The sequence below is a fragment of the Ursus americanus genome, chromosome X (assembly GCF_024610735.1).
Source record: "Ursus americanus isolate L20-20 chromosome X, mUrsAme1.1.p, whole genome shotgun sequence".
NCBI lineage: Eukaryota > Metazoa > Chordata > Mammalia > Carnivora > Ursidae > Ursus > Ursus americanus.
The window spans coordinates 65,171,904-65,188,027 of NC_142164.1; the positions used below are offsets into that span (position 1 = coordinate 65,171,904).

At 57.2% G+C, this 16,124-nt stretch overlaps 1 protein-coding gene across 3 annotated transcripts; it reads left to right on the plus strand.

The window, feature by feature from the left end:
- The first annotated feature begins 12 nt into the window (after positions 1–12).
- ZMYM3 (zinc finger MYM-type containing 3) lies at positions 13–15,311 on the plus strand. Of its 3 annotated transcripts, none has more exons than XM_087859688.1 (25): positions 13–62; positions 1,466–2,151; positions 3,131–3,174; positions 3,495–3,567; positions 4,001–4,295; positions 4,534–4,711; positions 5,064–5,282; positions 5,577–5,727; positions 6,007–6,122; positions 6,289–6,375; positions 6,513–6,663; positions 6,934–7,106; positions 7,296–7,461; positions 8,118–8,215; positions 8,299–8,461; positions 8,737–8,849; positions 8,987–9,161; positions 9,346–9,492; positions 9,964–10,067; positions 10,389–10,557; positions 10,924–11,075; positions 11,558–11,672; positions 12,535–12,789; positions 13,614–13,731; positions 13,850–15,311. In XM_087859688.1, the coding sequence occupies exons 2-25, from the start codon at positions 1,485–1,487 to the stop codon at positions 14,040–14,042; spliced, it is 4,122 nt and encodes a 1,373-aa protein (XP_087715814.1). In that variant the 5' UTR covers positions 13–62; positions 1,466–1,484; the 3' UTR covers positions 14,043–15,311. The 3 variants fall into 3 exon arrangements, with proteins under 3 accessions (XP_087715814.1, XP_087715813.1, XP_045644729.1); XM_087859687.1 differs by lacking the exon at positions 13–62 and adding an exon at positions 243–707; XM_045788773.2 differs by lacking the exon at positions 13–62 and adding an exon at positions 243–707 and having other exon boundaries at positions 3,501–3,567.
- Positions 15,312–16,124: the final 813 nt, after the last annotated feature.

Genomic DNA, 16,124 nt, shown 5'->3' on the forward strand with positions numbered 1-16,124 from the left:
GGGCCCCGGAGAGGTGGGGTTGGGGGAGGGTAATCTTGGCAGGCGCCTGCTGCATGGCGTAGGTAGGGACTGTTGGGGGGGGGCGGACGCTGGGGGGTTGAACACGAGTGGGAAGCGAAGAGAGACACGGGGAGGGGGAGGGGACCGGGAACCATTTGAATGAGAGGAGGGGATCACGGGTAGAGTGGGCTCCAGGAGGTAGGGCGGGCACGGGTGTGACGGGGGGCGGGGGGAAGGGGGAGAAGACTCTTGAGCCAGGTAAGAGAAGCAGGTGCGTAGATCTATTTTTTGTGGGTTAGTGTACTCGGCCATTCCGTGGAGAGGGGGTGCCGCCTTTCCCGAGGGCGGGCTTCAAAGCTCCAGAGGCTATCTTTTCCTCCTCAACTAACGGGGCCCCGGGCGGGGGCTCAAGCTCCATCTCCAACGACTACGCTCCACTCCGCAATTTCCAGGCGGCCACTGGGCTGGGAGTCTCGCGCCGGGGGCCGGCGCTGTCTCGCGAGCCCCCTCCACGAGCCAGCCAATGGGGTTGGTTGCTGGCGCCGCCCGCCCGCCTGCTGCAGAGCGCTGGGCGCTGTGAGCGGCGCTGCCATTTAAAGGGGCCGCGACCCCTGTCCCGGCTGCTAGGGAGGGAGGTGGAGAAGGAGCGCGGGGCCGTCGCTGTCTGCAGTTCTAGGCTTGTAGCCGTTACACTAACCCTGCCGCAGGTAGGGGTCGGGCCTGATCAAGCCGAACCGAACCTGCAGGCGGGATCTCGCAGTAGCCAGGAGGGGGGGGGGGGTCTAAGGAGAGATCGTAGCTCCAAAATGTCTTCCTGTAAATGCCTGAGGTGGGGGGTGGGCAACAGGAGAAGGAGGACTAGGGGAGCAATAGGAAGGGGGGGACGGGGCTGAGGAAGTGGGCGACCCTGAAAGGTAACTGGGGGGAGGGGTTAGGAAGGGCAGTTTGTGGGGGCGAAGGAAGGGCTGAGGGAGGACCTTGCAACGCGGGGAGGGGGGGTGGGGCCAGACAGGGTGGGTAAAGACTGGGGAGCTGGGGGGCTCCAGGAGAGAGGGGAGGGGATAGGAACTGAGACCGCCGGGGTGGGAAAGGCTCTTGGTGGCAACGGCCCTGGGAGACTCTAAGGGGGCGTTCAGCTCGAGTTGGGGGGGAGTGAAAGGTAAGGGGGGAGGGGAACTGGGAGTTGCAGTGGGGTGGCGGGGGCAGGCGGGAGGGTGGAACGACGGACTGCCTGGCGAGTGTGGGCACAGGGCCAGGGCGGGGAACGCCTCTCCCCACAGGGGGCGCTGTACTGGGGGGGGGGAGTGGTCATTCGGACTAAAGCCGGTGGAAATGCTTGTCGGTTGTGGTGGGGGCTGTTCAAGAGAAATCCAAGTGGATGATGGGGTGTGTCCCAGAACCTATATAAGAAGGAATTCTGGCGAAGACCACCTCTTCTGCCCCCTCTTCTACCCCTAATCTACAGCCCATATCCAGTCATCCTCATGGACCCCAGTGATTTCCCCAGTCCGTTTGACCCATTGACCCTGCCAGAGAAGCCCCTGGCTGGAGACCTTCCAGTAGACATGGAATTTGGAGAGGACCTACTGGAATCCCAGACTGCCCCAACTCGAGGATGGGCACCCCCTGGCCCTTCTCCATCCTCAGGAGCCCTGGACCTGCTTGATACCCCTGCTGGCCTGGAAAAAGACCCTGGAGTCCTGGATGGAGCCACTGAGCTGCTGGGGCTGGGGGGGCTGCTCTATAAAGCCCCCTCCCCCCCAGAGGTGGACCATGGTCCTGAGGGGACCCTTGCATGGGATGCAGGCGATCAGACCCTAGAGCCTGGACCAGGGGGCCAGACCCCTGAGGTGGTACCTCCTGAGCCAGGGGCTGGGGCAAATCCCTCTTCACCGGAGGGGCTACTAGAGCCGTTGGCTCCAGATTCACCGATAACACTGCAGTCCCCCCATATTGAAGAGGAGGAGACCACCAACATAGCTACAGGGAGAAGGGGCTCCCCTGGGCAGGAGGAGGAGCTTCCCCAAGGGCAGCCACAGAGCCCAAATGGTCCCCCCAGCCCTTCAGTGGGAGAGACTCTGGGGGATGGAATCAACAGTTCTCAGACCAAACCTGGGGGCCCTAGCCCTCCTGCACACCCTTCCTTGCCAGGTAGGTTGCCTAATAAGCTAGAGAATCCAGGATGGCGAGAGGGTAGGGGTAAGGAGGGGTGGTTGTGTGTTTGGGGAAGATGTGGGGGGGGGGGAGGAGGAGGGTGGAGAGATGAGAGTAGGGAGATGTATAGAGAAGGAGTTGGGAGTTTGGAAGGGAGGAGTTGGGGGGGTGTGGCGAAGATGAAGGAAAGTAGGGGTAGGGAGGCAGCTCAGTGGCTGCGGGAGAGGAATAGGGTAAGGTTTCAGGGGGTGGGTTGGGAAGAGTGGATTTGTTGGGAGAGGTTCCCTTTTTCTTACCCCAGTGGGCTCTTGGTGCCAGGGTCCTTCCTTCAGAATTTGGAGAGGACGCCAGGCTTCTTGGCACTAAGATCTTTCCAGCTGTTTTGTTCCAGAAGAGAGTGGGGTTTCTGGGGTTGATGAATGATAACTGGGTCCTGGAGCCACCAACAGCATAGTGATTTCGGAGGAATGGTAGATACGCAGGGCCTGGAATTGTGTCTCTGATAGGGGAGGGACAGCCTGGGCTTGAGAGGCTCTCCTTTCTCCCCTGTTCTGCCTCTCCCAGGTTGTGACCAGGGTCTTGGGGCTTATATAACCACCTGAGTCCAGGGGAACCTATCCACATGTTAATGCTTCCTTTTCCCCTTGCTACCTTTGGGTGGTTGCATTTGGTTTTGTTAGTGAACTGTAGGTCTTCTGATGAAAGGCGTGTGTTACCTGCGTTCCCTGAACTCCCAGTGATTGGGACAGAAGGCTGGTGGGAAGGCTAGGATTTTTTTTTAAAAGGAGAATAGCTGCCCCCCCTTAGAGCAGAGCTCGAGGTAACCCTGAGAGGGGCCCCAAGAAGCCACAGGCACTTGAGTTTTCCCTTTCAGTTTTGAGTAAGTCCTTCCCCAGGAATGGAGGCGGAGGTTGGGCCAGGGAGGGGGCGGTGAGGGCAAGCTCAAGATTTAGGCTGTTTTCTGCTTCCTTTGCAGGAGATGGCCTGACTGGGAAGGCGAGTGAGAAGCCGCCTGAGAGGGTGAGGGGGGGAGGGGATCGGAGGGAGTCTGGTTCCCCCTATAGCTCTGGGAAGGACAGACCCTTCATTTTCCCTCCCAGATGTTGTTCTGTGGAGGGTGTGTGTGAGGAGAGTTAGGAGGAGGGAGGGAGCTCTTGTGTCTCCTGCTTCTTAAGGAGAAAGTCCAGCCTCCTTTTCTTCTCTCCTCCTAAGGGCTGGGCCGAGGGTCCCTATTCTCCCTTCCCCCTCCCATCACTGTATGCCCCCCCACCCTGCACTAGTGCAGCAGGCCCTTTAGCCTGCCCCTGGTGTCAGCTTTCCTCCCCTCCCATGTTTCCAAGGTACAGAAGAGAAGCGAGCGTGTTAGAAGAGTAGAGCCTCCCAAACCTGAGGTTGTGGACTCCACTGAGAGCAGTGAGTAGGGCTTGAGGAAGTGTGACCGAGTGGGACGTGGGGGACCTTGGATCTCCTGGCTCCCGGAGCGCTGCGCCCCGCAGAGTGCAAAATGCCTGTCTGTGCTGTGGGTTGGCATGGGAACCAGGGGCAGTAGGGGAAATTGAAAACAACAGCAGTGAGAATGGAGTTTCCTGTTTCAGCTGTGCCATCCCTGTCCTGAGTCTTCTCACTTGGAGCCCTCCCGCGCCCTCCCTTGGAGATTATGGAGTGACTTAAGGGAGAGTGACACCAGTGGCTTAAGATGCCAGTGTAATGGGGGTGGGGGTGGAAAGGCAGGAACTAGGGGGATGGGGAGCCCCTGGGGGTCCAGCTGAGCTAACTCTCAGTTCAGAGGAGGGCTAAAGACCCAGTCCTGTAGCCTCTGCTCACTGCCCCCTCCCCACTTCCTCAGTTCCAGTGTCAGATGAAGATTCTGATGCCATGGTAGATGACCCCAACGATGAGGACTTTGTGCCATTCCGGCCCCGGCGGTCCCCTCGCATGTCCCTACGCTCAAGCGTGGCCCAAAGGGCTGGGCGCTCTGCGGTAGGCACCAAGATGACCTGTGCACATTGCCGGACACCACTGCAGAAGGGGCAGACTGCCTACCAGCGCAAGGGGCTGCCTCAGCTCTTCTGCTCTTCATCCTGTCTCACCACTTTCTCTAAGAAGCCTTCCGGCAAAAAGACCTGTACCTTCTGCAAGAAGTACGTGGTCCCCAGGTGCGGGGAGGGCAGGGAGCAGGCTGGGAACAAGGGCTGAGACAGAGACTATGTTGGCAAGAACCTAGCGGAGCAGAACTGGGAGTGAGGCAGGTGAGGGAGGGGGCCCGAGGAGAGTAAGAGTAGTGGGGGGGCGTGGTCATTGGTCCCCAAAGAGGGGTGGGAGCTGGTGAAAGGAGAGGGTGGTGCCAAGTGAATATCCAAACCCGTTCTCCCCCTCCAGGGAGATCTGGAACACCAAGGACTCGGTTGTGGCCCAGACTGGTTCAGGAGGCTCCTTCCATGAGTTCTGCACATCCGTCTGTCTCTCCCTGTACGAGGCCCAGCAGCAGCGCCCAATCCCCCAGTCCGGGGATCCCGCCGATGCCACTCGCTGCAGCATATGCCAGAAGACCGGAGAGGTGAGGAAGCTCGAGGGGGGCCAGATTGGCAGAGCCTGGCCAGCCCTGAGCTGCCCCTGCACTCCTGGGGCTGCAGGGGCCAGGCCCTGTGGAAGAGGGGAGTGGGGAGGAGAGGCAGCCATCGTGAGGGAGCGTATTCAAGGATAGAGCTTCTCCAGGATGTATGCAGCCGGCCTTCCTTGCCTCCCGGGACCTCACCATCAAGTCGGCAGCCCGATGTGCAGGTTGGGGGGTCCCTGGGCCCACTGTCCGCTGTGAAGGTCTAGGGTGAGGCGGGGCGGGCTGCCCTTGCTCCGGGGTGGGTGGTGGTGCCCAGGCCCTGGCTCAGGGTGTGTGTGTGCGTACACGGCAGGTCCTGCACGAGGTCAGCAACGGCAGCGTGGTGCACCGGCTCTGCAGTGATTCTTGCTTCTCCAAATTCCGGGCCAACAAGGGACTGAAAACCAACTGTTGTGACCAGTGCGGGGCTTACATCTACACCAAGACCGGGAGCCCTGGCCCTGAGCTCCTCTTCCACGAGGGCCAACAAAAGCGGTTCTGCAACACAACCTGCTTGGGGGCATACAAGAAGGTGGGGCCGAGGGAGTAGTGCGTTAGAGGGCTGTGGAAGGGGGTGCGGTTCCCGGGTGACGAATAAAGGTGCCTGACGGGGTCGAGGGTTGGGAGGAATAAAACGAATAAAGGGGGTTTCAATTGTATCTGTTATGTTTTATTTTTGAAGCTGGCTGGTGGATACACAGGTCTTTGTTATATCATCATCTATACTTTTTTTGTATTGCCTGAAATCTTTCATGTTTTAAAAAATTTAACAAATAAAAGTGAAGGGACAAATCCAGCCTCAGCCTCTCCTTCCCCATCCTCACAGAAAAACACACGTGTGTACCCCTGTGTCTGGTGCAAGACCCTGTGTAAGAACTTTGAGATGCTATCACATGTGGATCGTAATGGCAAGACCAGCCTGTTCTGTTCCCTGTGCTGTACCACCTCTTACAAAGTGAAGCAGGCAGGGCTCGCTGGTAGGTGCAAAGCCCTCTTCTCTGAGACCCCTGCTGGCCTTCCTTCTACCTCCCATACTCCCCTCTTCTAAAGTAATCCCTGCCGCCCGACCTCAGCCCCAGCCACATCTTCCCATCTTCCCGTGGGTTTCCTGTTCCGTCTCTGCACTGCCTTACGCCTTCTGTGTACTCTCTCTCTCTCTCTCTCTCTCTCCCTCTGTCTGTCTCTCTGTCTCTCTCTCTGTCTCTTTCTGTCTCTCTGTCTCTTGCTTTCCCTCTCCCTTTCTCTCTGTGCCCCAGGCCCTCCCCGACCCTGCAGCTTCTGCCGCCGCAGCCTCTCTGACCCCTGTTACTACAACAAGGTTGATCGCACAGTCTACCAATTCTGCAGCCCCAGCTGCTGGACCAAGTTCCAGGTACTCCAAACCCTGGACCAGGGATTAAAGAAGGGTGTGGTGACAGAGAGAGGGTACGAGAGTTGGGGTAGGTAGGCCCGGGCAGAGCAAAGAACAAGCCCGACTCCCCCCGCCCTCCCCACCACCGCCGCCACACACCTCCCTTACTTGTCTTCCTTCCCTCCAGCGCACAAGCCCCGAGGGGGGCATTCACCTGAGCTGTCACTACTGCCACAGCCTCTTCAGTGGCAAGCCTGAGGTCTTGGACTGGCAGGTAAGACCCCCCACCCCCACCAACGTCCTGCTGTACCACCCCGACAGAAATCCACCGCCTGAGGGGCCGCCTCCACTTGGCTCCGGGTACATCTGGAAGCCACAGCTCTGTCCTCCTGCCCTGTGCCCCCATCTCAGGACCAGGTGTTCCAGTTCTGCTGCCGGGACTGCTGTGAGGACTTCAAGCGGCTCCGGGGAGTGGTGTCCCAGTGTGAGCACTGCCGGCAGGAGAAGCTCCTGCACGAGAAGCTCCGATTCAGCGGGGTGGAGAAGAGCTTCTGCAGCGAAGGTGAGGAGGTGGGGAAGGGGCAGAAGGCCCTGAACCTCACAGCCGAGGGGCTGGCAGGGAAGGGAGGAGGGCTTGCCCTGCGGCCTGTGGGGCGCGGGTCTTTGGCCCCTCCCCTCCGTCCATCCTTCCATCCGTCCATCTGAAGGCTTCAGGCCCCAGAGGCTGTTGGAGCTTTTACTCGGACCACCTTGAAAAGGTCGGGTCTCGCCGTGAGTGGGGGCCGTGGCAATCTCTGTGTCTCTGGACTCTTCCCTCTTGCCCTCTTCCCAGGCTGTGTGCTGCTGTACAAACAGGACTTCACGAAGAAGCTGGGGTTGTGCTGTATCACTTGTACTTACTGCTCCCAGACCTGCCAGCGTGGAGTCACCGAGCAGCTGGACGGCAGCACCTGGGACTTCTGCAGCGAGGACTGTAAGAGCAAGTACCTGCTGTGGTACTGCAAGGTAAGGGGTGCGGCGGGGGGGGGGGGGTGGCTGTTGCACGAGCCTCGGGGAGGGGGCTGATCTCCAGGGAGGGGGCTCCACCTGGCCGAGCCTCCCAAGGGGAGCAGCGCGGAGGGCTTCGCCGCAGGGGCAGAGGGCTCAGCACGTTTTTTAGGGAGGTGGGGCTGACCATCCTGTCGACACCCTCAGGCTGCCCGGTGCCACGCCTGTAAGCGCCAGGGGAAGCTGCTGGAGACCATCCACTGGCGCGGGCAGATCCGTCATTTCTGCAACCAACAGTGTCTGCTGCGCTTTTATAGCCAGCAGAACCAACCCAACCTGGATACCCAGAGTGGGCCCGAGAGCCTCCTGAACAGTGAGTCCCGGGCGGGGGGGGGGGGGGGCCGCTCCATTAGAACTGGCCCAGACTCTCCTAACCCTGGGCCCAGCCCCCCTCTTCTCACGCCCTGGCTTTCCCCTCATCCTTGGCCAGAGCTCCTGGCGCCGTGTTCCCTTGCAGCTTCTGGACCGTGCTGTCCAGGGGGAGCCTTGTTTAAAGGTTCTCAGAGTTCGAGTCTCCCACGTCTCTGTCGAGGATGTGTTTTTAGGGAATGGGCACCTACCCAGGTGGGACGGGGCCTGTGGGGGCTGGGGTTAGTTTTCTGAGAGAAGAAAGTGTTAGCATAAGCTCTACCTTTAGTGAGACTGAAGGCTGTTGTTTCTAGAATGTTACCTCAGCCTCTTCACAGCTCCAGGGGTCCCAGGCTTCTGAGGGACATCTGCACGGAAGGTCTCAAAGTGTGGGTTCTTGGGGAAACTATTCTTTGATCTTCTTGGCAGCCAGGAGCAAAGAATCTTCTTGGCCCCTGTCGCTAGGGCCTAGAGAAGACTAGACTTGGGGTGGAAGAGGGGATAGTTGCGATATCCCATTTACATTTAGTGCACCTCGTAATGGACCTCTCCCAGGACAGGGACGAGGAAAACGGAGAGAAGGTTCCTCCGATGAGAGCATTCATTTGTTTTGATCTCTAGGTCAGTCTCCTGAGTCAAAGCCCCAGACACCGTCTCAAACCAAAGTGGAGAACAGCAATACAGTGAAGACCCCAGAGGAAAATGGGAATCTGGGCAAGGTCAGGGCTGAAGCCAAGGGGGTGAATGGCCTCAGAAGGGGGCCTGGTAAATTGGCAGCACTAACATTCATTTGTCTCTGCAGATCCCTGCAAAGACCCGATCGGCTCCCACCGCTTCAACCCCTCCTCCGCCCCCACCTCCCCCAGCAACGCCCCGCAAAAACAAAGCTGCCATGTGTAAACCGCTGATGCAGAATCGGGGGGTCTCCTGCAAGGTGGAGATGAAGTCCAAAGGGAGTCAAACAGGTGAGCCAGGGTACCTAGACATCCCGGGCTATGTTCCCTGGTCCTAGGCCTCCAGCTCAGTGCTTGGGAGCCAGACCAGGGGTTTTTTTAGGCGGCTGAGGTATCACACGTACGGTTGTCCTGGAACCATAGAGTTGTCTGTCAGCCTTTGGTGCGAGGGCAGGTTTGTGACACTGAGCGTGCGTCAGAGCCTTCTGGGGTGATGAGCAAGCGTCCGGTCCGGGCCAGATGTGACCAATCTCACGGGGGTCTGAGAAGACCTTTCTTGTCCACAGAAGAGTGGAAGCCACAGGTGATCGTGCTGCCCATCCCAGTGCCCATCTTTGTGCCAGTGCCTATGCATCTGTACTGCCAGAAAGTCCCGGTGCCTTTCTCCATGCCCATCCCGGTGAGTCCCCTGCCCTGCTCGCCGTGGCCTCGCCTGCCCTCTCAGGCCTGAGACCCGCCCGCCCCCTCGCGCTCACTCGCCGCCCCTCTTCCTCGCGCCTGCACTTCTTGGTGTCTAGTTGGGATTTGCGCCTCCAGGTGCCTGTGCCCATGTTCCTGCCCACCACCTTGGAGAGCACAGACAAGATTGTGGAGACCATCGAGGAGCTGAAAGTGAAGATCCCTTCCAACCCCTTGGAGGCCGACATCCTGGCTATGGCGGAAATGATTGCAGAGGCTGAGGAGTTAGACAAGGCCTCATCTGACCTTTGTGGTATGCCACGGACAGCGGTGATGAGGGACACGGGGTGCGACCCGTCTGTCTCGGCCTCAGGGGGTGGAGTGTGGTGATCTTGGTGCCTTAGCATTACTGGGGAGTAGTTGGGATTGGCCCCTGAAGGCCCGTGAGGGCGCTAGTCAGGAGCTGCAGTGACCAAGCCACCTTCTCTGCCTCCCAGATCTTGTGAGCAACCAGAGTGCAGAGGGGCTTCTGGAAGACTGTGACCTGTTCGGGCCAGCTCGAGATGACGTCCTGGCCATGGCCGTCAAGATGGCCAATGTCCTGGATGAGCCCGGGCAAGATTTGGAGGCCGACTTCCCCAAGAGTGAGTAGGATGCAAAGTGTGTCCAGGGAATACAGGGGCCTTTGTGCCAGCAGGCGAGGAGTGTCCCTCGTGACCTCAGCATGACCCTAAACAGTGCTCCTTGTGACCCTGTGACAGAGGGCTCATGCAGGGACTAGTGCCAGAGATACTGGGACACGCGCTATTTTACATTTGTGTCTTGCTGTTTGTTTTTGATTCCAATCATGGCAAAACACATAACCTGAGATTTACCATCTTCCCTGCATTGAAGTATGCAGTTCAGTGGTGTTACATTCGCATCGTTGTGAGTCTTGGTGTCTGTGTACCGCTGAGTGTGTTCTTGGCATAGCTTTGTTGGCTCCTCTTGCCTACAGTGAAGCTGTGTAGGAGGCTCATCTCCATGCACGTGGGCGAGTAGGAGGGGGAGGGTGGGAGGACTACCGGGTTGCGATCTTAAAACCTTGATTTTTTTCTTCCTTTCCTCTCTAACAGATCCTCTGGACATTAACCCCAGCGTAGACTTCCTCTTTGATTGCGGCCTAGTAGGGCCCGAGGACGTGTCTACTGAACAAGACCTTCCCCGCACCATGAGGAAGGTGAGGGCTGGGGTGCTGCGTCCACAGAAGTGGGAGGGGGCTCAAAGAACTCCGGGGAGGGTCGCATAGCCAAGCCAGCAGCCTTAGTTTGACTTCCCTGCCCTCCTTTCCCTGCCATTGTGAGTACCGAGAAGGAGCTGAACTTTCTCTCTCCCCGGTTCACGAGGTCGTCAGGGCTGTTCCTGGGGCTCTGTGCTCTGGAAGCGTGCCGTGTTCTGATGTCAGTCCCCTGGTTCCGTGGTGGTCAACCCTATGCCGACTAGCTTCTGTGGTGCCCCCAGCCTTGCCCCAGCCACGCCTCTCCTTTCTCTCCCGCTGCAGGGTCAAAAGCGGCTGGTGCTTTCGGAGAGCTGTTCCCGAGACTCCATGAGCAGCCAGCCTAGCTGTACTGGACTCAACTATTCGTATGGTGTCAATGCTTGGAAGTGCTGGGTGCAGTCAAAATATGCCAATGGAGAGACGAGCAAGGGGGATGAGCTGCGTTTTGGCCGTAAGTTGGGGGGGAGGGGAGGAAGATACCCTATGGAGAGGAGAGCGTGTGGGGGAGGGAGAGGAAGGAAGAGGGCCAGGGCTGTGATTCAGCTGAGGAGGTGAGGGTGTCTAGGAGTGATAAGGCTGTGATCACCGAAGGGTGTCCTGTGAAGATGGGGAGGGGCTGTAGAATAAGGGGAGAAGCTGCCTAGGTTTCAAGGCTCAGGGTTTTTTTTTTTTTTGGTTTTTGGTTTTTTTTGCAATGGGTGGGTTTGTTCTGGAGCTGGATGCAACTGAGGGATGAAGGGATTAACGATGGAGCGAAATGAAATTCTCCGTGTGGAGTGTTCTTAATCCCGTCCACCTCTACTGCATATCACTGTAGCCAAACCGATGCGCATCAAAGAGGATATTCTGGCCTGCTCCGCTGCCGAACTCAACTATGGTCTGGCCCAGTTTGTGAGAGAAATCACTCGACCCAACGGTGAACGATACGAACCCGACAGTATCTACTATCTGTGTCTTGGCATCCAACAGGTACCCCTTGCAGCCGGCTCACTGGCCATCACTCTCGACAGAGCAGGCCGGGTCCCACCAGAAATGATCCTGTCCCACTCCCTGTTCCTCACCCTGTCTCCTACCTTGAGCAGGTCCGCTCGGTAATCCTCAGACCCATTCTAGGAAGGGAAGGATGGGTGGAGCTGGGTTCCTTGAGTGGTGGGGGGATGGTAAGTTCCCACTGGGAGAGGTCGGCCGTGCATTACGTGATGAGGGGGGCCAGGCTGGTGAATGGCCAGCTGTGACACATATCCAAAACTCCCTCCTCTTCTAGCAAGGCCCCAGCACCTCAGAGTGCTGGGCATCCCTGGGGAAGGGCACCCTGGGTCACATAACCCAGCAGCTGTTTTCCACTGCCTCTTCATTGCCAAGGTCACCATGCCTGGGGCCTTCAGCATTGTGCCTTTCCTTTGGAACCTGGAGTCTCGCTTTCTTATGTGCGTTTGGTTTTCTTTCCTCAGTACTTGCTGGAAAATAACCGAATGGTGAACATCTTCACGGACCTTTACTACCTGACTTTCGTTCAAGAACTCAACAAGTCTCTGAGTACCTGGCAGCCCACGCTCCTCCCCAACAGTAAGGGACAGGGACTTAGCAATCCCTCTGCCCTTTCCTCCGGTCTTTCAGTACACCGTTCCAAGAGTCCTGGGCTCTTTGGTCTGCCACTCTTCACAGAGGCTCGGAGGGCAGGAATTATGGACCTGGGGGCCTCAGGGTTCAGAGCTAGAGGAACTGAGGCCCCCATCCTTGAACTTGACTTAGTCTGATGAGCTATCTCTGGGTCTGAGAAAGGTGGCCTGAGTTTGGTTGGTAAGTGAGGAGAGAAAAGAAGACGTTGTGGGACTCCCCAAGGTTTACGTCTGCCTGCCTATAGCTTGAGGCTGGTGAGAGAAGCTCCAAATGCAGGTGGAAACCATAAAAAAAATCCAGTTCGGGGCACCTGGGTGGCTCAGTCGGTTAAGTGTCTGACTCTTTTTTTAAATTATTTATTTATTTGAGAGAAAGAGAGAAAATGGGGGGGAGGGGCAGAGGGAGAGAGAAAGAGAGAAGCAGACTCTCTGCTGAGTAGGGAGTCTGATGTGGGACTTGATCCCAGGACCCTGGGATCATGACCTGAGCTAAAGGCAGATGCTTAACCAACTGAACCACCCAGGTGCCCCCTCCCACCAGTGTCTGACTCTTAATCTCAGCTCAGGACTTATCTCAGGGTCGTGAGGTCAAGCCCCGCATTGGGCTCCACACTGGGCACACAGCCTACTCAAAACAAAAACAACAACAACCCGGTTTCACCATCTACTCTAGCAGAGTATCAGGGTTTGATCTTCTGTGAACGGGTACAGTGTGGGAAGTGCTTGTGAGCAGGACATCTGGGATCGGAAGCGGTCGGGTGTGGGCAGTCGCTCACCTCTGACGGGTTTCTCCCCCTTGACCGTTGCAGATACGGTGTTCTCCCGGGTGGAGGAAGAGCACCTCTGGGAGTGTAAGCAGCTGGGGGTCTACTCGCCCTTTGTCCTCCTCAACACACTCATGTTCTTCAACACTAAGTTTTTTGGGCTCCAGACAGCCGAGGAACACATGCAGCTCTCCTTCACCAACGTGGTGCGGCAGTCGCGCAAGTGTACCACCCCTCGGGGCACCACCAAGGTGGTGAGCATCCGCTATTATGCCCCCGTCCGCCAGAGAAAAGGGCGAGGTACGAGGCTGCCCCCGCTCCTTTATCTTTCCCCCTCTCTGCTTGCACCTTCGGGGCCCCACCAACAATGCCGGCTTGGCCCTCTCCTCGGCTTTCCTGCCCTTCCATTGCCGTGTCTGCAGAGCAGGCGCAAACAGCCGGCCCCGCTATCCGCGGGCCTGTGGCTCTTGCCCTGATGAGCGGTCACTTGCCTGCCTGTGTCCTGACTTTGCTCATTTCCAGGCAATCTCCTTTTCTTGGCGGGCGGGGGGGGGGGGGACAGGTAGGAAGCCGTTGGGTGTGTGTGGCTGTGGGGGAGAGTTGACGGCATGAATGAAAGGCTTTCCCTGGCTCTTTGCTATTGGGCATGACAGAAACCACACCTCGGTTTCCATTCTGGCCCTGGAGTCCCGTCCCATCCGAGTGCAGTTCCCGAGGTCGCTGCTCTGGACCCAAGCCTCCCCCTGGTCTGATGTACCAGGGGCCGGGACCGTGGCTGTTTCTCTGTCCTGGAAGGCCAGCCCAGCCTTGCAGAGTCAGGCCTGTTTTGTGAGCATGTGTGCATCACTTCTGAGGTGACTTCTTTGGGAAATCAATTTGGGGGAGATTTTTATAAAGAGAAGCTTTGGTGGTGAGAACCAGGGAGGCCTGCAGAGAACCCCCCCGCCCCGCCCGGCCACAGGACGTTTGCTTGGTGTGGGGAGACTGACTGACTCTTCTGCTTTTATTCCTCTATGAGACTGTGTTTGGCGTCCCGAGGCCTTCTGTGCCCTGGACCGTGCTCTTGGAGGTGGTTCATCGCCACTGCGCTTTCAGTGACCCTGGGTCCTTTGCCTCCTCTGCAGACACGGGTCCTGGGAAACGGAAGAGAGAAGATGAAGCCCCTATCTTAGAGCAGCGTGAGAACCGCATGAATCCCCTCCGCTGCCCGGTCAAGTTCTATGAGTTCTATCTCTCCAAATGGTGAGTTGGAGGGTTTGCAGGAATGACATTAGCATGGGGACCCCAGGGGTCTACTTCGCCCTGGTACTGATCTCTGTCCTACCACCCCCTCCCCCCAACCCCCTCCCCGCCATGGCAGTCCTGAAAGCCTCCGGACTCGCAACGATGTCTTCTACCTGCAACCTGAACGGTCCTGCATCGCGGAGTCCCCTCTCTGGTATTCCGTCATCCCCATGGACCGCAGCATGTTGGAGAGTATGCTCAATCGCATCCTGGCCGTGCGTGAGATTTATGAGGAGCTGGGTCGTCCTGGGGAGGAAGACCTGGACTGAGCCCGTGTGCTGTCCGTGTCTGTCTCTCACGCCAATATCTGTCCTGGGGCCGCATCCCACAGGGTGTCTGGCCCGGGAACCAATGCTACTCATTCTGAAGGGCCCCGACTGCCCTCCTCCATCCCCTGCCTTCCCTAGGAACCCCTGGCTTTTACCTTCTTCCATTACCACTTGACGACCCCAGGGTCCCAGTCCTCTGTCCTCAGGGGCTGGGCTCCCAGTGATGGGCAAAACCCAGTGAGGCCACTTTCTTTATGCTTCAGAGTAAACCCCTTCTCCTGGGGCCAGACTCTGGATGGAGTGTTCATAGCTCTGGTGATCCTGTTGGCTTTGGGTTTCCCGACCCATCCCACATAGGTAAAGCTCCCCGTTCTTAGGTTCGGCCAAGGGAAGAAACCCAGCTGCCTTCTCTGCCCTGTGTCCACTCCCTTCTCCACTCTTCCACAGTACCACGCTAAAGGGTCTTAAAGGAAAGATCTGAAAGTAATGAGGGGTCCGTCTACCTACAACACGGAGCCTAGATGCTCTTCCCCTCCCATGAGATAACTGGTGGTTGGAAACCCCTCGCCACTGTATTCCCCTTCCCTGCCCCTGCAAGCGCCAACCCCTGGTGCTGCGCGTTTAAAAACTTCCAAATGCTTTCTTTCAAAGGCAGAGAATGACTCTAAGCATGGGGAGCCGACTCCTATCCCCTTGGTTTATGTGTTTGTCTCTCTCTGCCATCTTAGGTTGGCATGAGCCATGGTGTCAACACGCTTAGCCCCCTTCTGTGACTGCCTCCCTTTAGTTCAATGGACAGAGTTTCCCAAGGCAAAAAACTACCTTCTCACTTGGACTGGGGCTGGGTTCCCCACTCTTGTTCTTCCCCCGTCATAAGAGCCAGGCCAAGCCTGGGGGGGTGGGCCCTGGGTCGTGCAGGATGGGATCTGTGGTCAAAGGATGGGTGAGGAGCTGTGGGCAGGGGTCCCGCCCCCGCTGCCGACATTTCTCTTCCCCATCTTGCCTTTGTAGTTCCAGAAATCTATTAGCGTCCAGCAAAGGGGGTACCCAGTTCTTTTCCCTGTTGGCTTTGCTGTTCCCCAGCCTCCTTTTTGTGTTTTTATAACTGTCACCAGTTTAGCCACTGTTTAAATTGTATATATTGTTCTGAGGCGCCTGGCCTGTCCCTTCAGTGAGCCATGCCCACCCTTGTGTTGTAGTGAGAAGCTGTTGTCACGACTAACCTTCTGTCTCTGGAATTGTTTGTTTCAAATAAAGAATTAAAATTGTCTTTTGCCTTCTCTGGGGGAGGGAGAGTGGCATTTGGAGGGGTGAGGGATAGAGAGGACCAATGCTGGACAGCTTCAAAGCTCTCTAGGGGTAAAGAGGTGGGGTGTCCTGCCCCAGTCTAAGAATCATTGTTACCCGCCTCACTGAAGGGATCCACTAGGAATATGGTCCTCTTCATAACAGGTTTCCAAATAAGGGGGAAAAAAATCAATTCAACAGCTATCTGTTAAGGACCTACTATGTTAAGGACCTCAGATTACATGCTTCAGAGAAGACAAAGATGAATTAGACCCAGATCCTATCCCCAGCAGGCCCAGGCTACAAGGGGAGACAGACCGGTGCACAGTTAGTTTGAAGACAAGCCGAATGAAATAAATATATCCGGTGCTATGGGAGAGCAGAGGAATAAGGAACTCCTTTCCAGTTTATGGGGAGGTGTATGCAGTGAGTTCACAGAGGGCAAAGGCATTTGTCCTGGGCCTCAATAAGTGGCAGGGACTGGGGCTCGACCCAGTCAAAGCCCCAGGGAAGGGAAGTGCGAGGCTGAGGTTTTCCAACCAGGGAATGACAGGATCAGTGTGTTGCTTTAGGGAGGAGATTCCCCCCACAAGAGTATAAAGGATAGGGGTGTGGGGGCAGGTAAGAGCTGGGGCTGATAGATTCCGTGGGCCTTGATGGGGGCCATGGGATAAAGAAGGAAGAGAAAGGATGGATTCAGATATTTCGAAGTTACGTCTGCAGAATCTGGGGGAGAGGGAGGAAGTGAGCGTGAATCCCAGGCTGCTAGTCTTGCCGATTGGAGAGTGGTGGTTC